Source organism: Canis lupus, chromosome 20 (genome assembly GCF_003254725.2).
Source record: "Canis lupus dingo isolate Sandy chromosome 20, ASM325472v2, whole genome shotgun sequence".
NCBI classification, from domain to species: Eukaryota; Metazoa; Chordata; class Mammalia; order Carnivora; family Canidae; genus Canis; species Canis lupus.
The window spans coordinates 33,897,204-33,921,331 of NC_064262.1; the positions used below are offsets into that span (position 1 = coordinate 33,897,204).

The window sequence follows — 24,128 nt, forward strand, 5'->3', positions numbered from 1 at the left end:
TTTGCTTTGGTTAAATATCAGCTAATCTTCACTATCATTACATTTTTTTGAAAAAAGGTGTCATACCTTTTATCTCTTATCATTAGGTTAAATGTTTGGATTTTCTTTTTTGTATTTGTGCTCTTATTCAGATTCTTTAATTTTTCCTCTTCACTAGGTATCTATCTTTCTAGGTATGCTGATTTATTACAAGCTAATCCTTTGGAAGCTGGGGCAGTGGGCGATGTTGTTATTTTTAAAATAATGAAGGTAATTTTAACATTTACATTTTCATATATCAAGGACAACATTTGATTTTGATTTTAGTTGGTCCTATCTTTTTAAGAGTTCAATTAAATTAAAATCAGTCCTTGCTTAGTTTAGTATATAGAGATATTTCCAAGAGTGGTTTGCTATCTTTGATCTATTTGGCTTCCTTTCCAAAGAGAAGAATGAAGAGGGTAATATGTTGGTAATATCATTTAGGCTAATGAACAGTATTGTAAATGCAATTTTTATTTCCTTGTTATTAAGCATATTTGAACAGCACTACAGCACTTTTTTTCCCCATGGTTGATTTTTATTATTTATTTTTACTGCTCCAACATTGGTAAAAGGTGTTGAATGTTACCAGCTCTTAAAGAAAAGAGCTGTTGTCATAGGTGATCTATATTCACAGCAGTATTTTATAATGTTGTGTAGTTGTTAATTAAGTTTAGGTGGACTTAAAAGGTTTTGTCTATTTTAGGGTAAAATAAAGAGTATATACGACCCCATGGGTGTAAAAAGTTTGGAATCTATATTAAATAAAAGTGCTTTGGACCCAACACCAAAGCATGAATGTCATGTGTCAAAGAATGCCAATAGAATTACATCACTTTTGGCTTACAGAGCCTATGAACTTACTCAGGTAGGTGCCTGGATTCATTATGACTTCATATCTCTTTGTCACCAAATACTGTAAAATGTATCTCTTTATGTACCTTTTGCCACCACACCAGTCAACCTCTGGTTTCCTTATACTACCACCAGACTTAAGTGTCTCTCGCTCCTGTTTGTTTAGTATTTTCACATATCGTGGCTCCCCAGACTTAAGAGTAATAATATTGAGATTCCGTAGTCTAGTTCTTTCTTCCAACCTGGTATTTTGTATGATTGCTGCCCTCAACATGCCTCATTTCATTTTGAAGCTGTGGCTTCTCTTGGCCTAAATCCTGGTCTAGAAAGATCTCCTGCCTAATAAAATACTACTCATCTTTCAAGGTAAAGTTGAAGCCCCTTGAATTACCTTAATTCATGTAATACTATACTATTGATTTATAGATATTTTTTATTTTTATTAACATTTTTCTAAGATGCAAACTTAGAGTTAAATTTTAAGCTTTATTCAGATACAGTTAATATACAGTGAAGTGTGTATTTGTCTAATTTTAGTCATTGTTTTTATATGATCTTTGACAACAGTCCCCCCTTATCCTCAGGGATATGTTCCAAGGCTCCCAGTGGGTGCCTGAAACCACAGATAGTACTGAACTCTGTATGTATAATGTTTTTCCTATGCCTGCATACCTATGATAAAGTTTAATTTACAAATTAGGAACAGTAAGAGATTAATCACAGTAACATTAAGAGAGAACAATTATACTATAATACAAATTATTGTGGTCTCTCAGAATCTCATTGTGCTATTTACCTTTGTGGTGATGTGAGATTATAAAATGCCTGTGTGATGGGATGAAGTAAAATGAATGACATAGGCCGTATGGTATAGTATTAGGCTACTCTTGACCTTCTGACCATTTGTCAGAAGGAGAAACCTCTGCTTCTGGACTATGGTTACCCACAGAAGCTGAAACTAGAAAGTGAAACTGCATATATGGGGATGGGGGGCTACTGTATAAAGTGTATGAAGTATCGACTGTTTTTTTTTTTTTTTTTTTAACACTTCTAAAAAGTGTGTATAGATGGATTGGTTGGGAAGAAAGTGGTATGTTAACCCCCCTGGAAATGTTTTTTTTTTATTTTTTCTTTAATCTATATTTATTTAAAATAAAATTTATTCTTGCTCCTTTTTTTAAAAAACAGTTGTAAGTGAAACCTTTTTTTTTTTTTAAATATTTTATTTATTTATTCATGAGAGACATAGGCAGAGGGAGAAGCAGGCTCCATGCAGGGAGCCCGACACGGGACTCGATCCCAGGTCTCCAGGATCAGGTCCTGGGCTGAAGGCGGTGCTAAACCGCTGAGCCACCTGGGCTGCCCGAAACCTTTTTTTTAATTGTAGTATAGTTGACTCTTAATACTCAGGGAGGCTTTTAGCAAAAAATTATATTCACTAAAGTCTTCTGGGATGGCTCATTTGATTATCTTCTGGACAGTAGTTTCAGAAGGTAGCAGTAGGTTTTTCTTTTTCTTTTCTTTCTTTTTTTTAAGTAGTATGTTTTTTTCTAGCAGAACTTGTAAACTGGCTTGATGTTTCCAAAAAATTTCCAGGCATTTTTAAAGCAGCAACATTACTGCAATTGTTAGTTTCCCAAGGAAATGGACTTTGACGGACAAGGCTTTGTTCATAAACTAGGGCATTCTTTTTAATGAAAATCACTAGTCCGCAAGTCACAAAACCCTAATGTTGTGAATAGGTGAAGGGGAGAGGCAGATGGGTAGTAAGAAGAGAATGAACTACCTTTGTCACCTGCATTCATAATCTCTTCCACCTCCTCTTTGCTGCTTGGTCTGTAGTTGGAACCGATACTATGTTTTTATTTTGAAATAACAAAATGCTAGATTTTGGTTGAGGTTGTTTAGCATTTTACTTTTTTGTATCAAAATGACATTTCTGGGCTGACTTGGGAGGTTACAAATGTTCATTTGTACTTATTTTTTTTTAAGATTTTATTTATTTATTCATGAGAGAGAGAGGCAGAGACATAGGCAGAGGGAAAAACAGGCTCCCTGCAGCAAGCCTGATGCGGGACTCGATCCCAGGACTCCGGGATCACAACCTGAGCCAAAGGCAGATGCTCAACCAGTGAGTCACCCAGGTGCCCCCAGTTGTAACATTTTTATGAGGAAATTTGTTGCACATTCCCAGCGGTCAGCTCTTCAGAATTAAGCTTTTAGTGCATCTAAGATAGATAGGTACGTACATACAAACAAAAGCAGAATATATTATATCAAAATATAAAGTGCAAATTATTTTAAATATATTGGCAAACAGTGCTTAAAGATAGTTTCTTTAGAGGTACTTTTAAATAGTGTTACATTTCTCAGAAATCAGGCAGATAAAGATTCCACTGTGTACATTTTGTCTTCTTACAGAAGTTAATTTTGCACTCTCTTATTTTTAGTATTATTTTTATGAGTATAGCTTTGATGAACTCAGGCGAAGACCAAGACACGTGTGTCCATATGCAGTTGTATCATTTACATACAAAGATGATATACAAACTCCAAAGTTTGTGCCTTCATCAAGGTAAGACTCATGAGTTTTAGACATCATCCAGAATATTATTTTACATGTCCTGCCCTGCTGCACACTGTATTTTCTTCCCATTTTTTTCTTACCTTGCAATTAATTAGATGCATGAGTGTTCATGATGACTTTTTAAAGGTCAGTGTGGAGAACATAATTTATGTGGAGATACAAACTACAGTTTACTTAAACTTGACCAGTTAACCTTTTTTCTTGATATTAAAGATTTGTATAGTTGAGTAAAATGCAGTTTTTAAAAGTGAAGTTTTATGTATTAGCTCTCCTAGAAATGGCGAGCTTCTACAAAAGATGCTCGAGTCCCATCTCAAACGATTAAATCAAATGTTTATTAAGGAGGCTAGGCATTGATAATTTTTAAAGCTTGTATGTGATTCTAATTTTTTTTTAAATTTTTTTTTATTTATTTATGATAGTCACACAGAGAGAGAGAGAGGCAGAGACACAGGCAGAGGGAGAAGCAGGCTCCATGCACCGGGAGCCCGATGTGGGATTCGATCCCGGATCTCCGGGATCGCGCCCTGGGCCAAAGGCAGGTGCCAAACCGCTGTGCCACCCAGGGATCCCTGATTCTAATTTTTAATGAATTGAGAATCACTGATGATTTCTTACAAGCTCTAATGTAAAGTGACCAAATATAAAGCAGTTTCCCTTATTTTTTTCCCATGTGGTGATTTCAGAAAAATGTTGGTGAAGTTGATACTTACTTAGAAATACTGTTTTAAAAAGCCACATTTCATGAAATACATATATATATATATTTTTTTGAAATACATGTATTTTTGAGGTCAGTCTTTTCATTGGTTTTCCAGATCACATTATCTTGTCTTCATTTAAGTTGAGATCCAGCACTTTTTTTTTTTCATGTCAGCAAATAGCCCTGGTAACCATCCATCCATAGCCATAAGTAGCAATTCATATGACATCTAGACACTTGTGATTTTCATTTTTCTTGTGGCTCTGTATTTATGATTTCCATGATGTATTTACAATAGTGCCTTTCAACAGTAATCTTTAAAAGACACCCAGCACTTAATTATGAGGCCATACTTCTAGGAATAGTAACTATCTGCTAATTTTCTTTGCCTCTTCTTTGATTCCATCTTTTGATCTCTATATCATTTAAAACGAGCATTGATTAAACATTCTTGCTGTACATTGAATGCTGCCATGAATGCTTCTGCCACAAGGCCTCTGCATTTGCTGTTCTCTTGCCAATTAGCGGCATCATTTACACTTAACACTTTTATCAGATCTCTCCTTATCATTGAGGTCTTCCATGATTCTTATTTTTAACCCCATACCTTTAGTTGCTTTTTTTCTCCATAGCACTTAAAACCATCATTGTCTGGTAAACTATATACTTAATTTTTGATTGTTGTCTGTCTTCATGAAATTGTTAACTGTGTGAAGGTAGGGGCATTTTTCATCCTGGTAATCTATTACCTAGAACTGTGCCTGGTAAATAATAGGAGCTTGGCAAATATTTATTGAATAGGTTTAACTTGTAATTAATTTAACATTAAACATTTAATTTTTTAAAAATATTTTATTTATTTATTCCTGAGAGAGAGAGAGAGAGAGAGAGAGAGAGGCAGAGACACAGGCAGAGGGAGAAGCAGGATCCACGCAGGGAGCCCGACGTGGGACTCGATCCCGGGTCTCCAGGATTTCGCCCTGGGCTGAAGGCGGTGCTAAACCGCTGAGCCACCAGGGCTGCCCAAACATTTAATATTTAATAAATCAGTTTAAATATATATGGAGGCTATTTCTTCAAATCTCATCATTAAAATAATTCAGAGACTTTAATGGACTCTATTCTCTCCTGATGACTATTTTTGAGAAAAATAGCTCCCATAAATTTGGACAGATACAGTAATTTGATCCAAGTAGGTAACTGTTTTCTTCATGTGGACTTAGATCTATTAAATGTTGCAATAAGTAGTTAATATGTTCTTCATACTTGGATGAAGGACTTAATTTTCCTATACGTTACACTACTAAAAGTAGCACTTAGTCAAGGTCCTGAGTGTTAACCTTCTTGTTGTTACCAATCAGTAATTTTTTTAAAAAATTTATTTACAGATCTAACAGTTTCAATGCAGATAGAAACACAGGTAAGATTCTTTTATTTCTTTCCTTCAATTTTTTAAATTGACAAAATAAGTACACAGAATAAGAAATAAGTGTTCTTTTTATTTATAATGAACAAAAATTTGCAAAGTCTGAAAAAGGGCTGAGGCCATGTTATGATGTAGCATCAACATTTGGTTGTTCAAGCATAAGGTCTCGTTTGAGAAGCTACTAATACTATGAATAGTCCAAAGGATTTTAACACTTTGACAAAGGTAAAAAAATAAACAAGCTTCGCAACTCAGCTTTTTAAAATCTATGTTTATCAGAGGTTTAGGATTTAGAAGACCTAGAGAAGATTAAAAACAATACTGACATTTTCTGTCATTCAGTTTCTCCACAATGAAAAGAGAGTAAGTAGAGGGTATGAGATGCTGTAGGAATTCATGTAGTTAACTGGATTTAATACAGTTGTCTTTGGGGGAAATGAGGGCACTAAATATATTGTCTTTGATCTTAAACTTTCAGATATGAAGACATTTAGACATATTTGTTATTTTTTGGACCTGAAATAACCATGTGAAGGAAAAAATACTGAAAGAAAAATCCTAATATTTCTATTCTCTTGTAAATAGAAATGTCATGGGGTTTATTTTGTTTTCTGTTGTTGTTGCTGTTCCTCTACTTAAACATTGTTTCTAGGTGTGTTTCCCTTATTTCTATCTAGCAAACATGTATTTGCTCCTGGGCTGCCAGTGGCTGAATTGTGTCATTATTCTTTTTATTTAGATAAATTTAACTACACCTTGTGGAAAGGACAGCTTTTAAATAAAGGAAAGCTTTTGTGTTATATTTCTCTGAGGTCAGCCACTCGTGCTTTTTTGCCTATCAAGCTGTAAGTATGTTATATTACAAGAAAATAGCAATTAGTGGTTGCTAATTATTCAGTTTCTTCTTTTGTTTTTTTATTCTTAAATTTTACTTTAGTTTGAAAGAATATAAATGTCAACTTGTTTTTAAAAAATTGATAACTTGGGAGAGTTAGTTGGCAAAATGAGCCCTCTACCTTTCTGTCTTAGCTTGAGAGTGGGCTAAATAAATAGTCATACACATTTATGGCATAAAACTTTCTCTGTGTGACTTTAAATTTTAACAGTGATTTTTCAAAGTTTTATGCTAATTAAATATATATATTTTTTTCATTTAGCACATGATAGACTTAAAAGTTATCAGTTCTGTGTTGGAAACAGTTTTGATGTGGTGAGTTAAAATTTATAGACTGTTTTCAGTCCTGTGCAGCATATATTAGGATAGAAAGGTCTAGAATGATCATTTGCTATCACCCCAGTAAATATCATGGGCCTTCATAAATGTTTGAAGATTACTTTAACAGTTCATACTTGAATTATCTTTAATAAAAAGACAGCCTTTTATCCTTTCTGTTTTAGTAAAAGTGGTATATAAGGTTAGCTTCTGGCTTAAAGTTGAAGGTTGGTGATACTGGCAGCCTTTTATATACTTCTGTGAATATATCTGGACTTCCATAGCAAATCCTCTTTAGAATCACCTATAATATTAATAAATATGTTCTTCTGCTTTCCACCAAGATCCTCATATGAGTGGGGGAGGGGAGGAAATAACATTTGTAGAGTTAAACATACAGGTAAGGGAAACATGCTTTTTCAATTTTCTTTCAGTCCTGAAAAGTTAGATGTTGAAACAGTTATGAGTATTGATCATCTGAAACAGAAAATCCCTCCAGCACTATTTTATAAGGAAACATACTTAGGTCCAAGTGAAGGTAAGTAATTTAATTTTATTAAGATATATAAAAAGCAGATTTGATTTGAATATTTACTGTGTATTTTTTCTTATGTCAGTTTTGAAGAATGGAATGTATTGCAGCCTTTATGAAGTTGTAGAAAAAACAAGAATTGGAAGTAACATGGAGAGTTTACTACAAAAACTAGAGAAGGAAAAACTTGTGAGTGAAAGATTTTTAAATGTTCCTCATTCTCCCTTAGAAATAAGCATTTGAATAAGTGACCAGATTATTTAAATTTATTTCATTTTTGCCTCTGAAAGTACCATAATGTCTCTTTGTTGCTATTTAGCGAACAGTTTTACTATGGCCTTTGATAGTCTTTTTTTTTTTTTTTTTTTTGATAGTCTTTTTATTTTAGCCATGACAGTAGACCTTCTGTAAGCCAGTCTTCCCCATGAATACAATCTTTATTGTATTTTGTGATGTGACAACATATATTTATTGAATACTATTTTCTTATGCTGAGTGTATACTTCAGTAAAGAATGAGATAAGGAGACTATTCTTTTGGATTATACAGAGTGATAAATGGAATTCCTCAGATAGATGTGGTGTGTTTCAGTTGACTCTGTGTCATATTTGAAGATTCAGAAAGAACAGGGTGCTTGGTGAGGTTGAAAAGAAATAAAGGAACACTAGAGTAGTTGGGGGAAAGTGGTAGGACATGAGACTAGGAAAATGTGTAGAGGACTGTGTCCTGCAGGGTCATGTAGGTGGTATTAAAATGTTTGGAAGTTTGGATGTAATCTTAAGAGTAATTGGGTTTTAAAGGGAGTAGCATGAGGTTTTGATTATGTACACAACATGATCAGATCTGTGCTGTGGAAGTTTATTTGGTTACTCATTAGGTAATGAATTGAGGGGAGGGGAGGCAGGAAACTAGCATTACATTACTGGGTGATAGTGGCTTGGAGAAGAAAGGTTAAGAGTAATGATAGAGATTGATTTAAGAGATACTTACTAGATAGTATCCAATTTAATAGATACTGATTTTACTGAATTTGAATAGAGGGATAGGTCAGGCATCAGCTGTGATGGATTCAGGAATGAACAGAAAATGAATATATGCTGTTATGTATAGTTTAACTGAAGGGGACAGGAGAAGAGCTATTTCAAGGTTTCTGTTAACCTGAGATAGATGAACTCATGTTTAAATGTTGATGGAATGTTTCAGTAGAGGGGAAGTTTTTGCACAGATATGCTATGTGATACAAGTTTTTCAGTAGTTGACTTCCTTTTACTCCTACTTTGTTGAGCCTCAATTTCAAATTGTAGTCAAATGGAGGTTACTGTTAATGATTTTCAGAATTTGCAACTGCATTTTTAATGGCTTTGTAGAATTTCATTGTATACACATATATTTGCTTACCTAATCCATTGTTTATAGGTAGGAGAGTCAAATTGTATACAAAACTTAGAGGCAGAGTTTATACACTTAGGAATTGGTGGACGTCTAACAATAACTTGTTAATTAACCAGCTAGAAATCTTGGGGTTAGGCATTTTAGAACACACACATGCATATACACACATACACATTCACTACATATGGATATACTTTTATATTTACATATCTTTTTTCTTCTAAAATAAAACTATTCCTCATGATCAAAATCTGTTTAATTCCAGAGTTCGGGGGATCCCTGGGTGGCTCAGTGGTTTAGCGCCTGCCTTTGGCCTAGGGCGCGATCCTGGTCTCGGAATCGAGTCCCACGTCAGGCTCCGGGCATGGAGCCTGCTTCTCCCTCCTCCTGTGTCTCTGCCTCTCTCTCTGTCTATCACAATTAAATAAATAAATAAACCTTTTAAAAAAAAATAATTCCAGAGTTCAGAAAGTGCAAGTTTTGGATAGTAGGTTTGGATATAATGATATAATGATATAATGATACTGGTTTATCCAAATCTGTTCGGTTCTTGCATTTCAGAGAATGAATATTGAGTCTTGGCAATGAGGAGTTTATCAGAAGATTATAACATCTGTTCCATTTCTAGTAGTAAGAATCAGGATAGGAAGTTACTAGTATTTTCTTTCTTTCTTTCCTTATTATTTTAGGTTCTTGGAGGACTGGGTTTTCCCAGAAGTAAGATTTTATATCTTAGAGGACATGAGCATTCCACAAGGATACATTACCTAAATGTAATGGACCCTAGATATTTTGTGTAGCTATCCCTTTTCCTGCAAACCTCATTGGGAATTATTCTAACTATAGCTACTTTCTTTATAGTCTAATGATGGGAGATGCGTTGAGGACTGTTGGGTTCTCAATAATTCTGTCTTGAATATGCACACAAAATGTTATGGATCAGAGATAGATTTAATGAATACATCACAGTAATAATTATATTAGCCTTCCTTTGCCCCAGTCTTTAGCCTTAGGGCAACCCAAGGAAACCAATCAAACAGGCAACAGATGAGGTAAAATGATTTCTCTTGGCTTATTAAAGGAAGAAGGCCACTATCTCCTTCCCCTCCTGGAAAGTTCTCTTTGAAAATGTAAAGAGTATTACATATTAATTACAACCCTGTAGTAAATAAATAAATCTTTTCAGGAGCTGTTTAGCCCTCTGGGACCTAAGAACATCTCCAAGTTTCTGGGACTCATTCATCCTTGAAATATACATACCTACGTCTTCTGGCACCTTGGGGCTTAATATAGGAATTAATTGTGCTGTAACCTCTTGACCCTCTTGTGTACCCACTTGGCATTCTCAGGGAGATAAGGGAAATTTAATTATCCTTTTCGATCAGAGCAGTTATTTAGATAATTGGCTACAGATCTAATTCTTTTTTTTTTAATTTTTATTTATTTATGATAGTCACACAGAGAGAGAGAGAGAGGTAGAGACATAGGCAGAGGGAGAAGCAGGCTCCATGCACCGGGAGCCTGATGCGGGATTCGATCCCAGGTCTCCAGGATCGCGCCCTGGGCCAAAGGAAGACGCCAAACCGCTGCGCCACCCAGGGACCCCCTACAGATCTAATTCTTAAAGTATATGAGGAGTAAAATATTTCTAGAGGAAATGAAAGCGATTATTCTCTCTTTGTATTTACTTTTCTGTGTATCAGCAGGCTAGTTTTGGTGGAGGAGCACTGAGAAATCTAGGGAAATTTTATTTTCTCACAGGGAGATTTATTATGTGAATATGATTATATTGAGCTCTCTTGTGGTAAGGCATAAGTTAATAATTCTTAGAACTAAATATAAAAAAAAGAACTAACTTAAGGAAAATGATGGATGTCGCTAAATTTGAATGTTGTTTCTAATGTGAACATTCTGTATATCTCCTGGTGTATATGTACAAGTTTTTCTCTTGGGTATATATCTAGTATATTGGATTTATTTATAAGTAAAATTATTGAATCATAACATATACACATGACTGGCTTTACAAGATAATGCGATAATTGTTTTAAGTGTTGGTACCAATATATATCCCCTGCTACCAGCAAGTTCTCATCAATTCACACAGTCGCTGGTACAGATTGTGGCAGAATCTTACCAATCTGGTAGTTGTAAAATATATTGTACTGGGATTTTAGCCTGTATTTTCCTAAAATATGATGAGTTGATCATCCTTTTATAAATTTCTTAGTGTTCACTTGCCTATTTTTCCTTTGAGTGGCTTGTGTTTTCTTAATAATTTGAGGAATTTGATACATATATTTTGGGTACTAACAGTGAGGTATGTGTGCTAGAATTTTTTTTCATAATCTGTGCTTGCCTTTTTTATTTTACTCATGGTGTTTTTTTTGAAGAACAGATGTTCTTAATGTAATTAACTTTATCTCCCTGAATGTGAAGCACTTTGTGGCCTCTTTAAGAAATCTTTCCTTACCCCTAGATCTTACAGGTATTGCCCTGTGTTTTCTTCTGAATGTGTTATGATTTGGCCTAAGGCACTTAAGTCCTTAAATAAATAGTTTTAGGTTTGTTTTTGTTTTTGTTTTTGTTTTGTTTGACAGTATAGGAACCCAACTTCATTTTTCCCCAATGTGAGTAACAAGTTGTTCCTGAATCATTTATTGAATAGTCCCTCCTTTCTCCACTAAGAAGCCTTGATTGGAGGTAGGGCCAACTGCCCCACTTTTTTCATCCTGTTTGGTTTAGGAGTGTTTAGCTATTTGAGACGTAGCTTTTTTCAAGAACTTAAGTTTCAGCTTTACTTTTTAAAAAAAATTTTAGAATCCGCTTTTAAGTTCCCCCTCCCTGCCTTCTCACCTTGCCCCCAAAAAACCCTATTGGGATTTTTTTAATTGGAATTTTGTTAGGTCTATAGATCGAGTTTAAGAGAATTGATATCTTTTGTGTACTGTCTTATCCATGAACAAGATAGCTCTTTTCTCCTTTAGGGTATTCTTTTAATAGAGTTTTATAGTTTTCTGGATACACATCTTGGTTATTTTTTATTCAGTTTATCCCCAGGCATCTTACTATTTTTGATGCTGTTATAAACAGTATTTTCCATTTGGGTTCTTTTTCTATTTGTTAGGTATATAAAAATGTAATTGGTATTTATGTTGATTTTATGTTAGATCAGTGTATGAAATTTAAGTAATTCTTTTTTGTACATTCTTTGGGATTGCTATATAGGCTTTATTATCTGGGAGCAACATTGTTTTGTTTCCCTCCTCCTCCCTCTAGTCCTTAAGCTTTTTATTTCTCTTTCTTGTATTACTGTGTAATCTAGGATCTGTAGTACAATGTTTTTTTTGTTGTTTTGTTTTTTTTAAAAATTTTATTTATTCATGAAGAGACGCAGAGAGAGAGAAAGAGACAGGCACAAGGCACAGGCAGAGGGAGAAGCAGGCTCCATGCAGGGAGCCCAATGTGGGACTCTGTCCCAGGACACTGGGATCATGGCCTGAGCTGAAGGCAGACACTCAATGGCTGAGCCACCCAGGCGTCCCTAGTACAATGTTTAATAAAGGTGGTAGTGGTAGGCATTCTTGTCTTTTTGATTTTAAAAAGAACATATCTAACATTAATCATTAAGTAGGAAGTTTGCAGTAGGTTTTTCACAGATATCTTTACCAGTTTAAAAATTTCCTTCATTATTTTTTTTTAACCATGATGGGTTTTGAATTTTGTTAAATGCTTGGGCAAGGGGCATTTATCAAGATGGTAACATGGTGTATTGGTGTATTAGGGTTTTCCAAAGGAGCAGAACTAAGAGGATGTACATATGGAAAGAGATTTATTATAAAAAATTGGCTCCCACAATTATGGAGGCTAAAATGTTCCAAGATTTACAGTCAGCAAGCTGGAGATTCGGGAGAGCTTATATGTTCAACTCACCTAAAAATACTCTCAGAAATAGCAAGAATAAGGTTTGACCAAGTATCTGGACACCTTGTGACCCAGTCAAGTTGACATGTAAAATGAACCATCATATATAGAATTTATCTTACAGGCTTATAAAATGAATTATATTTTATCTTTTTCCGGTATTAAACTGTATTTGTGTTGCTGATTAAGAATACCAACTCCAGGGATCCCTGGGTGGCGCAGGGGTTTGGCGCCTGCCTTTGGCCCAGGGTGTGATCCTGGAGACCCGGGATCGAATCCCACATCGGGCTCCTGGTGCATGGAGCCTGCTTCTCTCTCTGCCTGTGTCTCTGTCTCTCTCTCTCTCTGTGTAACTATCATAAATAAATAAAAAGATTTAAAAAAAAAAAAAAAAAAAGAATACCAACTCCAGTGGCCCTGTGTGGCTCATTCGGCTAAGATCTGACTCTGATCTCAGCTCAGGTTTTGATCTCATAGTCATGAGTTGAAGCCTTGCCAGCATGGAGCCTACTTTTAAAAACAAACAAACAAAAAACCCCACCAACTCTTTTTTTTCTTTCAAATGCATGGTTTGATCTGTGGATTTTTTTTTTAGGAATTTTGTATCAGTGATGATGAGTGAGATTGACCTGCAATCTTTCTCATACTGTCCTTATCTAGTTTTTGTATCAACATCTGTAGTTTCTCAGAATTGAGTTAGGCAGTATTTCTCATTTTGCAAAGGTGGATATATATTTATGATTAAAATCTATTTTTTGGATGTTGGCTAGCACTTAACTACAAAACTGTCATTCATTTATGGATGATTTTAAAGTATTCAATTTAGTAGTTAAACTTTACAGGCTTTCTGTTTTTTCTCAAGTCAGTTTGGTTTTTAGGGATTTGTCCATTTCTTCTATGTTTTTGTGTTTATTGTGATAGTCATTTATAGACTCTTATTAATAGCTGCTGTGAGCATTATTATGTGATAATATTTTCATTATGCTTTCCCTGGTTAGTCACTTTCACCAGAGGTTTGTCTATTTTATTAAGAATCAAATATGGTTTTAACTTCTGTTACAGCTTTGTTTTACTCTCTTATTAGTTTTAGCTGTTTTATTAACTCCTACTTTTGGGGGTTCATTTTGTAATTTCTGCCTTCTTAAGTTGGAAAAATGTTCAATGAATTTTGAGTTCCAAATACTGCTTTAGTTGCATTCCACAAGAGTATTGTTTTTTTCTAATTTAATTCTGTTATAATCAGAACAGGTGGTAATTATTGAAAATTTATTGATACTTGATGTAAAGCTGACATTGTGCTCAGTTTTTTAACATGCCCCCTGGGTAGATTAACCCCCTCCCCCCCGAAAAAGTGTCTTCCTTAATTGTTAGAAACTGGGTACACAATTCTGGGTTGACAGCTGTTTTCTCTTAGCACTTTGACTATATTACTGTATCTTTTGGCATCTGTCTTTGTTGAGAGGTTAGTTCTTAGTCTAATTATTACTCCTTTGTCGGTTGTCATCTTTTTTGTTTGCTTTTTTAATCTTTGGTGTTTTGCAGTTACATATCTAAGTATAGATTTTTCATTTATCCAACTTGCTGTATATTCTTTAGTATCTGGATTTACATATTCATTTCTGTAAATACAGTTAGTTACTATCTGATTAATTCTTCATTCTGTTTAGACTTTCTAGGACCCTAGAGTATCTTATATGTCAGGTCTTTTCATGATGTACTTGCTATCTGAACTTTTGTGTTTTACATCCACTTGTTTTTCAGTGTGCTGCATTCTGAGTATTTCATAGCTATCTTCTAGCTTACAAATTCTGTGTTTAGCTGTGTCTAATTTGCTGTTTAATTCATGCATTGAGTTTCTTATATCACATAGTTTTTATTTCTAAACAAGTATACTTGATTATTTTTGAGATCTGCCTGGTCTTTTCTTTTTTGGGGGACAGATTCTTAACTTTTTCAGTAACACTTACTTGAGTACCTGTTATGTGTCAGGCACTGTTAAAGGAGGTAAAAGTTATATTCTGATACTCCTTGGTATTTCTTTTTTTACGATTTTATTTATTTATACGTGAGAGATACAGAGAGAGGCAGAGACACAGGCAGAGGGAGAAGCAGGCTCCATGCGGGGAGCCTGATGTGAGACTCAATCCCAGGATCACGCCCTGAGCCAAAGACAGATACTCAACCGCTGAGCCACCCAGGCATCCCTCCTTGGTATTTTTTTAATCGAAATAAACTTCACTTTAAGTGTATACTTTTTTTTTAAGTGTACACTTTTTGAGTGATTTTTAGTGGATTCACAGTATTATGCAACCATCACCACTATTTTCAGAACATTTTGATCACCACAGAGAGCAGCCTCATACCCATTAAGCATACACTCTGCATTTTTTTCTTTAGTTCCTACTAACTATGAATCTGCTTCTGTCTTTATGGATTTGTCTGTTCTAGATATTTTATACATGCTGTATCTGCCTGGCTTCTTTCACTTAGCATAGTAATATTTTTTAAAGATTCTTTTTATTTGAGAGGGGAGGAGCAGAGAGACTCTTCAAGTAGACTCCCCACTGAGCATGGAGAGCCCTATATGGTGCATAAGCTCACGATCCATGGGATCATGACCTCAGCTGAAACCAAGAGTTGGTCGCTCAACTGACTGAGCCACCCAGGCATCCCTCTTAGCATAATACTTTTATGTATCGGTACTTCATTCCTTTCTTATGGCTGAACAGAATTTTTTTTTTTTCTTAAAGATTTTATTTATTCATGAGACACACGAGAGAGAGAGGCAGAGACACAGGCAGAGGGAGAAGCAGGCTCCATGCGGGGAGCCCAAAGCAGGACCCGATGCAGGGTCTCCAGGATTAGGCCCTGGGCTGAAGGCAGCGCCAAACCGCTGAGCCACCCGGGCTGGGCTGCCTTAACAGTATTTTCTTGTATGGATAATACCGTATTTTGTCTATTCATCAATTGTTTCCACTCTTTGGCTGTTATGGATAAGCTGCTATGATAATTTGTATAGCAGTTTTTCTGTGAGCATGTTTTCGATTCTGCCAGTTATTTCTTTAAGCATCCATACCTATTATTTTATATATTATATTTAATAATTCCAATTTTAAGTCCTTGGATGTTGGAATCTGTTGTTTCTGCTAAATTTTAGAGTAGCTTATTTCCTCTTAGTTTATAAGCTTGCTGTTTTATATTTTTAACATGTTTTTAAGATTTTATTCTATTAGATTTTGTGTCTGTCATGTTTAGTTCTTTACTTCCATTTTGCAAACAATTGTAGTAGCTCATGAACTTTCTTCACATTTATGTTGTTTTCTTTCCTCCTCCTTCACAGTGCTGTTGGAGTTTTTTTGTTGTCATTTTTTGAACTCCAGTTGGAAAGGGTGTGTATACTCTTGAGGGCATTCCTGGCCAACCTGGCATTCTTTTCTTTTTACAGTTGAGCCTAGGATCTTTCCTTCTAGACTTATACGTTTGGCCTAGTCTGTCGTCACCCTTTTGCTAGTCATAAGTACTCTACTGCCTGCAAATTGTTCTCTCAATTATAACTCTGCCTTTGCTTACGATGTTCACTCTATTGAAATATCCTTCCCATAATTTTGGGCTCTTGGCGATGTTCCCATCCTTCAAAATCCACCTGAAGTATACTCTAAGTACCTTTTCCAGCTATAAAGTGTATTTTTTTCTCTTCCTGTTATTTTGTATTATCTTTTTGAGACCTTCTCTGTCTTGTGTTGCCTGTCTTTGAAGTTATTTCTGGCAAGGCAGATTGCCTTAGGTTGAAAGGTGTTTATTAACTACGTGAAGAATTAGATTCTAAAAATACATTTCATTTGAGATTAGCTTGATTTCATGAAAGGCAGTACTTATGCTACCAACATCTAGCACACTGCCTTGACAATTAATAACATGTCTTTTGAATTGTGAGGAAGATATTTGAAGTCTTTAATTTGGTCCTTGTATTTGAGCTTCATGGAAAAATCAAATCGGTCTTAATTAGGGAAATTCGCTCAGTAATATTTTCCGGTTATTGTTTGTATGAGAAAACTAGGGAATTTTTGTTTGATTGGAATTTTGTTAATCAGTTAGTAGAGTTTTTAATTTGGTAGCAATATTTTTCCTAAAGAAAGATGATCAATAACTTATTTTCTTCATAATTAGTTGAAACTGCTATGTGCCTGCCTTATGATGAGTAATAATAAAGCAGATTCAACTTCTTCCCTCTTCCAAAAATTCAGGTTCTTGTTAAACCTTTGGGAGACCGAGGATACCTTTTTCTTCTTTCTCCTTGTCAAATGGTTTCTCCATATGGTAGGTGATGGCTTTAATTTTTATAGTTCTTTAATTTTTTTCATGAGAACATATTGCTAATCAATTTGGCTTCTTTTTTTTTTTTTTTTAGAACATCAAACTGCCAAGTCTCGAGTCCTACATGCTTTATTTCTATTTCAAGAATCTAGAGGCATAGTTCCTTGTAAGTTCTTTGAATATCTAAATCCTGTCACTGATAGATTCTTAAATTTCATTGAAATTTTCCAGATAACTCAGTAAGCATTTTGTTTCTTATATTTTAGAAAATATTAGGGGTATTAAGAGATATTAGCAGAATAAAACATAAGTTATATATGATTCGATTTTTTTTATGAAAAATTATTTGGGTGTGATCAGTGTTTTCACTAAATATTGTAATTATTAAAATACTGTTGCTTTGTTTTTTAGTGTTTTGTATTATGAATCTTTTCTAGCTGAGTTAAGTTTTGCATTCAAATTTTAGCAACAGTAAAAGAATCGTGCTAGGTTAAATTTACGCCATTTAAAATTAATAAAAATTTTTCACACTGATGTTCGAGAAAATTTGCTATTCACTGTTTTTAAAAACATACTGGAATCCTATATTAAGGTAAAATTCCCACTGATGGGTTTCACTGTTAGATTAAGAATGACATTTTCAGTTGTAGCCACTGGGTGCCTATATGCTTACTTATGAGGGTAGAACATTTATGTAAAGTTAAACTTGTTATAGTAGGAAGGAGTGACATTGCTATCATTTGCAGGATTCTCTTGCTAGGAGCCTCCGATCTTGCCCTGCTTCTTTATCTCTCCTTATATTTTGCTTACCACCAGTTGAATTGCCTAGGGACAGTAAGAAATGAAGATCATCAGTGAAATGGGTGTTTTTCCCTTTAAAATATCTTCTGCAGTTTTTAGTTTTAGTTTATTATTGGCCTGTTTTTAAAAGCAAACTCTTCATTTATTTCTATACTACATATATGTATTAGGTTACATATTGCTAGTTTGGTTTACCATTAATGTATGAATGTTGAATTTCTTTTTGACAACATGTAGATGTGTATTTGATTCTTGATGGCTAACATGATTTGCTTTTTTGTTTGTTTACAGCACAAAAAGGTTCAACTAATGCAGCACCACAGAAGAGACATGAGAGCATGACAGATGTATTAAAAATAACTCAGTTTTTACAGTTTGCTTTGATTCAGTGTCGAAAGGAATTCAAAGATATAAATACTATAAATTTTCATTCTGTTGTTGAAAAGTATGTAAATGAATTTTTTAAACGAGGTTTTGGTTCAGGTAAACGAGAGTTTATCATGTTTCCGTATGATTCACGATTAGATGATAAAAAATTTTTATACTCGGCTCCAAAAAATAAATCCCATATTGATAATTGTTTGCATGCCTATATTTTTCGGCCTGAGATGTATCAGTTACCAATTTGTAAATTAAAAGAGCTTTTTGAAGAAAATAGAAAACTTCAACAATTCAGTCCACTATCAGACTATGAAGGCCAAGAAGAAGAAATGAATGGTACAAAAATGAAATTTGGAAAACGAAATAACTCAAGGGGTGAAACTATTATACCTAGAAAGCAGAAGTCTTCTCATTCTTTGGATTATGATAAGGATAGAGTCAAAGAATTGATTAATTTAATTCAGTGTAGGAAAAAAAATGTGGGTGGGGACTCAGACACAGAAGATATGAGAAGCAAAACTGTCTTGAAGAGGAAGCTTGAGGATCTACCTGAAAATATGAAAAAGCTCGCCAAAACCAGTAATTTATCTGAAAATTGCCATCTATATGAAGGTAAAAATATCAGGTTGCTTTTGTATAGTATAAAAATAACCAAAAATATAATAAAGTAGTTTTGTCCTTTCCCCTAGTACAGGGCTCTGCAAATTACAGCCTCAGAGGCAAATCCAGCCTGTCCCTTGTTTTTATAAAGAAAATACATCAGATTTCTGAATTGTGTAGTTGAGGCTAATATGAGGAAAATAAAGTATGCTTGGCTATTATCCTATTAATTGGAGTTCTTGGCCTTATATCCCTTTAATTTTATGGTTGGAAAAGTACATTGAATATTGGGTTTTCTTAGCATATTGCTGTGAAAAGGAATCTTCTGAGCTTTAAAATCAGATTTCTTAGGGGCATACAGATTTTTTTTCACATCTCAGGAGCTCAGTAATATGTTTGCCTTTATCTTTTTTCTATTTTTCTTTATTTTGTTTTAGTTGACAGTAAAAGAAATGGGAGACCCTTCTCTTAAAAGAGTGTTTCATTATTGCAAGTACTCTAAAACATTTTTTCATCTAGTTTTTTATTACACTACTAAAATAAGCATGAAATGTGTTCTTTGAGTTCAGGGACCTTGTAATTTTGTGCTGCTGCTGTTCTTGTTTATGGCAGATCTTAGTATTCTATTTTTGTTTCTTACTAAGCAGTTTAACTTGTATATGTTCAAATTCAGTGTGTCTCAGAAAAGACTAGGTTAAATCAATGTTTTTATTATACTGTTTTCTGAGCAATTGGTGCTTGTGTCCTCAGTTACTTTTCAATTATCTGTTCTCCTTCCTCTCTTTCTGCACATATGATAGCCACTAGCCCCATGTTGTTATTTAGTTTAAATTAAAATTAAATGAAAATTCATTTCATGCACTATATTGAAACATTTCAGAAGCCGTACCACTGTATTGGAATAGCAAAAATGGGGAACATTTCCATCATTATAGAAAGTTCTATTTGACAGGGCTGTGTCTTCAGTAACTTTTAAGTGTTTTTTTTTTTTTTTCTTCACGTGACCTGTGTTCTCTTTTTCTTTCCAACATTTTCCTCTTGCTCTTACCTCTTGGGTGGCTTTCCTGGCATCTGTCACCCATTTCAGTATCATGTTCTTCAGTCTCAGCTTTGTATTTGTCTTTTCAAAGGTATTTTTATAGACCAGCCAGTTCCACCTGGGTACCATGTTTACCACTCTTTTTTTTTTTTTTTTTTTTTTTTTTTACATATTCCTTGATTAGGGTTCATCTCTCTCCTCGGAATGTCATGGTCAGCCTTTACACTTCTTTCTTCCTGAAGCATCTTTCATTTCTCTCAAGCCTCATATCTCTGCAGTTCAGATCCCTCCCTAGCTTTCTGCCTGTTCTGCTTCTTGATGGTTTTTATTTCCTTTTGCTTCCGCCATGCTGAACCTGTTGATATTTACTGATCTGCACTGCCTTAACACTGTTGACCTGTGTCTTGAGAATTAAGTGCTTACTATGTGCCAGGTGCTGTACATACATGGACTCAGTTTAGTTCAAGTGGTAGACATTATTATTCTTAATTTACAGATGAGAAAACCCATCTCCAAGAAGTTGAATAATTATCCCTAAGGTTATAACTTAGCTGTGTCTGGCTCTAAAACATTGTTCCTAAACTTGGCTGTATTTACTAGCACTGAGCACATAATGGTCAAGATACTTAAATTTTAGTACTATTTAAACTGATAATTGGCTAATTTTTTTATGTGTGAAAAAATAGTTGTAGGTGACAGGTTTTATCAATAATTGAAATGGTGGGAAAACTGTACTAATAGGCCAAAGGAGAAGTAGGTCAGGGGAGAAGGGGGAGATAGGTTAAACTGGAACTGGTGACAGACTTGCATTTATAGGTGTTCCTCATTTGTGTTTCTTTTTAGTCATTGTATATACTTTTGATTTTTGAAAATAGAGATTTAAAGGTTGGTTTCTAACTTTTAAAATACCCTCATCTTGATTTGCTAGTAAATCCACTCATTTCATAAGAGGTAACCTATCTTCACCACCCCCTTTTACATTAATTTTTTTGAGATCTGACTTCTATATATATATGTACCCATTTTAAAGGCACAGTTTAAAGATGAATTTTGATAGCTAGTTGCTACCACACCAACATGTAGAACATTTTCATTACCCCCAGATTTGCCTTGTACTCCTTTGTAATCTCACCCCACCCCACCAGTGATCTGCTTTCTGTTTCTATATAATAGTTTTTCCACTTCTGTGATTTTATAATTCATATAGTGGGAATCATATAGGTTTTACTATGCTGTTTACTTTCTTTTTTTTTTTTTTTTTTTTTTTGCCGTGGTACATTATACCCTGCTTAAATTGGAAATCCTGACATCTATCCAGGCTTTATCCCCCTTCAGCATTAAAAGGCATATGACTTTCTGAATGTTTTTTCCCTTTGCAGGTTTTAATATAGTGATTGTACAGAGTACCCAGATTTATACCTGCTTGTAACCATGTCTTAACATGTTTTCTTTCATAGTGTTTTTTTTCTTAGTGCAAGTTTGGTATAGATTTCTTCAGGATGATTTTGTATCTCCAGTATCTTAGCATTGTTATGAAATTAACTGAGTCCATTCAAGATAAAGTTTTAGATTATAAGTATCAGTTATCTTAAAGACAAAATCTAATAGGCATAGAGGAGATAGAAATCAAGCCATGTTTTTGAGGTTTTTTTAGTAGAGTTAAATGTAATCTGCATATCCTCCTAACACTTTGCAAAATAAGTACAGATATTTTATCTGTTTTCAAGTCAGACAAAACTGAGATTAAACTGATTGGGATTTTGGTAGTAGAGTTTAAGGCAACTACAGCACAGGTATTAATATATATTACCCATACTACCAACATGGTATCTGAGCTCTTTTCTCCATTAATAGTTTTCAAATTATGATGAAAATAAACTTTATGGGAATTTTTAGCTATGCAAAATTGTAGAATCAGTTATATTTGTAAAGAAAAGGATGAATATACTTCTATAATCTAAGCCAGTTGTTGCCCATAAATATCTTATAATTAATCTTTAGGTATATTTGATTTTTAAGTTTTTATGCTAGCATTCCAAACTTAACTTTAAAGATAGTTTTTCTTTCTCTTCCCCTTCAGAGTCTCCGCAGCCTATTGGCTCTCTTGGGCATGATGCTGATTTGAGACAGCAGCAGCAGGATACCTCTAACTCTGGTGTTGCTGACATCCATCGGCTATTTAATTGGCTATCAGAAACACTAGCAAATGCACGTCATTCTGATGCATCCTTGACAGACACGGTTAACAAAGCCTTAGGATTGAACACTGATGATCCCTATGAAGAGCTGAGGCAAAAGCATGAGTATGAGTTGAACTCTCCAGATAAGAAAGAATATGAGCAGCCTACTTGTGCAAAAATTGAAAATGTGCATTTTAAGGGTACTCAGAGCCCATTGCTAGAAATTGATACATCATTGTTAAAATATCCTGTTGCTCTTTCTACCAGTGAAGCAGGCACTGACCATAAACTACATTTGAAAGAAGTAAGCCTATGTCTTTTGATTATCTTTCTTGCTTTTGTGAATGTATGTCTGAAAGAGGACGTAGGTGTGGTTCAATGGGGTTTTTTCCCTTTCAAAAAGAAATAAAATACACATTGCAATAAAATTATCTTTCCAGGGTAGTACTTCTAAGTTATTCCTTGTTATAAAGTGTAAGTGCAGAAGTAGCAGTTTTCCTTCCAGCTTACAGAATTATGCGTACTAACTTATATATAGTTAGTAAAATTGAATCCTCAAAAGATTGGCTTTCTGCTGGCAGTACTAGAACCCAAAAGTGAGGTCAATAAGGTGACCAAAGCCAGTGTGTCAGTATTAAAAACAAGATTAGGTATTTCGTATTTTTCATGCAAATGGGAATGGAAAGTGACAGGACCTCCAGTTTATGATATGACGTTGGAGAGTACTGATCCCTAGCTAAGAAGGGGTTTTGTCTTCCCCAGAGAGTGACTGCATCTCTGGGTAATAACAAGATGGCACCATTTTCCTAAGGTCTTATTTTTAATTTACTGTTCCCTCCTATTTCTCCTCCTTGCCTTTGAATAAAAGTCATATGCACATGCCCAGACTCTCCATTTAGTTTTAGGATATTTTAGGGGGAGGATGATGGCAGGAGACTCACTTAGGGAAGTATGTAACTTATGTAACTTATATTAATAACATTTCCTGGCATATTTAATATTCCAAATTGGGTCAATGGGAGCGTGGGCTGAACCCCACCCACTGCCTTTTTTGTAACTAAAGTTTAATGGAACACAGCCATGCCCATTTATTTAGGTATTGCTTCTGGCTGCTTTTGCCACTACAGTGGCGACTTGAGTATCTGGCCCACAAAACCTAAAATATGTGGTGCTTTACTAATAAAAAAGCTTATCTGCTCTAAATCAACATCAAATTATGTTTTGAGGGAAAACATGTTTTAATTTAAGACTAGAGTATTTTAACTTTGCCATGCTGATTTTACTCCCTTGTAATGTTTAGATTGAAGGTTGTGGATTTGCTAACAAAAAACAGAACATGTGACTCTTGGTCTTAGGGTTGTGAGTTCAAGCCCCCACATTGGGTTTGGAGCCTACTTAAAAAAAAAGAAAGTTGTTTATTCTGGACATAAAAATGAATCGAAAAGAAAGCTATTGAATATGTACTCTAATTTTTAGGATCCAAATTTAATTAGCATGAATAATTTTGAAGATTGCAGTTTGTGTCCCACTGTTCCCATTGAACATGGATTCCGTAGACAATCTAAGTCAAACAGTGTTGAAGAGACTGAAATACATTGGAAACTGATTCCAATTACAGGTAAGAAAAGTATACTGGGACTTTGGTTGGCTTGGTTTTACTGAGGGAGCAGTCTCCTGAAGGCCTTCATCTTTTCTAGATTCCATTCTTGGGTTACTAGGTGGCTCATCTTACTTGGCTCTGACATCTTCATATCTCATTTTGAGCAGTTTAGAATTCCCCTTGATTATTGCTGGTTTGGTCAACATCAGCAAATATCTGCAAAACAGCCTATGAAAGCAGAGGGATTTAAAACATACTTAACCTTCCCAATGCAGTTTAGCATGCAGACTTCAAATGAAAATTGTTGGCAGAAATTTGAATTTCTAATAAGGTAAAGTAGTGACAAAGATGAAATGATGGTCTTTGGGGAAGCAGACTAAATGCAGTCTTCTCAAATTATTAGAGTATACTTCATAACAAGCTATCATCTAAGAGATCTAAGAAGTGGTCATGTTGAGGTTCATCTATTTGGAAAAAAAAAAAAAAAAAACTTCATTTCTTAATACTGGGTTATCTTCGAGAAATTAGATCATCATAGAGTGTGGCCTGAAATGATCAAA

The 24,128-nt window shown here is 34.6% G+C and overlaps 2 protein-coding genes across 6 annotated transcripts in view; one reads left to right on the forward strand and one right to left on the reverse strand.

Annotated features, from left to right (window-relative positions):
* Positions 1-24,128, forward strand: part of TASOR (transcription activation suppressor) — a 48,429-nt gene that overhangs the window by 11,797 nt on the left and 12,504 nt on the right. For 4 of the 5 annotated variants that reach the window (XM_025456249.3, XM_025456250.3, XM_025456247.3 and 1 more), the window contains exons 5-16: positions 158-249; positions 728-889; positions 3,327-3,451; positions 5,555-5,586; positions 6,332-6,437; positions 7,240-7,343; positions 7,423-7,526; positions 16,898-16,970; positions 17,062-17,133; positions 18,060-18,761; positions 21,869-22,272; positions 23,445-23,586. In XM_025456249.3, coding sequence (XP_025312034.1) covers positions 158-249; positions 728-889; positions 3,327-3,451; positions 5,555-5,586; positions 6,332-6,437; positions 7,240-7,343; positions 7,423-7,526; positions 16,898-16,970; positions 17,062-17,133; positions 18,060-18,761; positions 21,869-22,272; positions 23,445-23,586 — 2,118 coding nt within the window. The remainder of the gene's footprint in view (positions 1-157; positions 250-727; positions 890-3,326; positions 3,452-5,554; positions 5,587-6,331; positions 6,438-7,239; positions 7,344-7,422; positions 7,527-16,897; positions 16,971-17,061; positions 17,134-18,059; positions 18,762-21,868; positions 22,273-23,444; positions 23,587-24,128) is intronic. The other variant, XM_035703423.2, reaches the window with a different exon arrangement.
* CCDC66 (coiled-coil domain containing 66) overlaps positions 23,435-24,128 on the reverse strand; it is a 59,076-nt gene continuing 58,382 nt past the window's right edge. Inside the window, exon 17 of the mRNA XM_025456260.3 lies at positions 23,435-23,796. Coding sequence (XP_025312045.1) covers positions 23,697-23,796 — 100 coding nt within the window. The 3' untranslated portion in view covers positions 23,435-23,696. The remainder of the gene's footprint in view (positions 23,797-24,128) is intronic.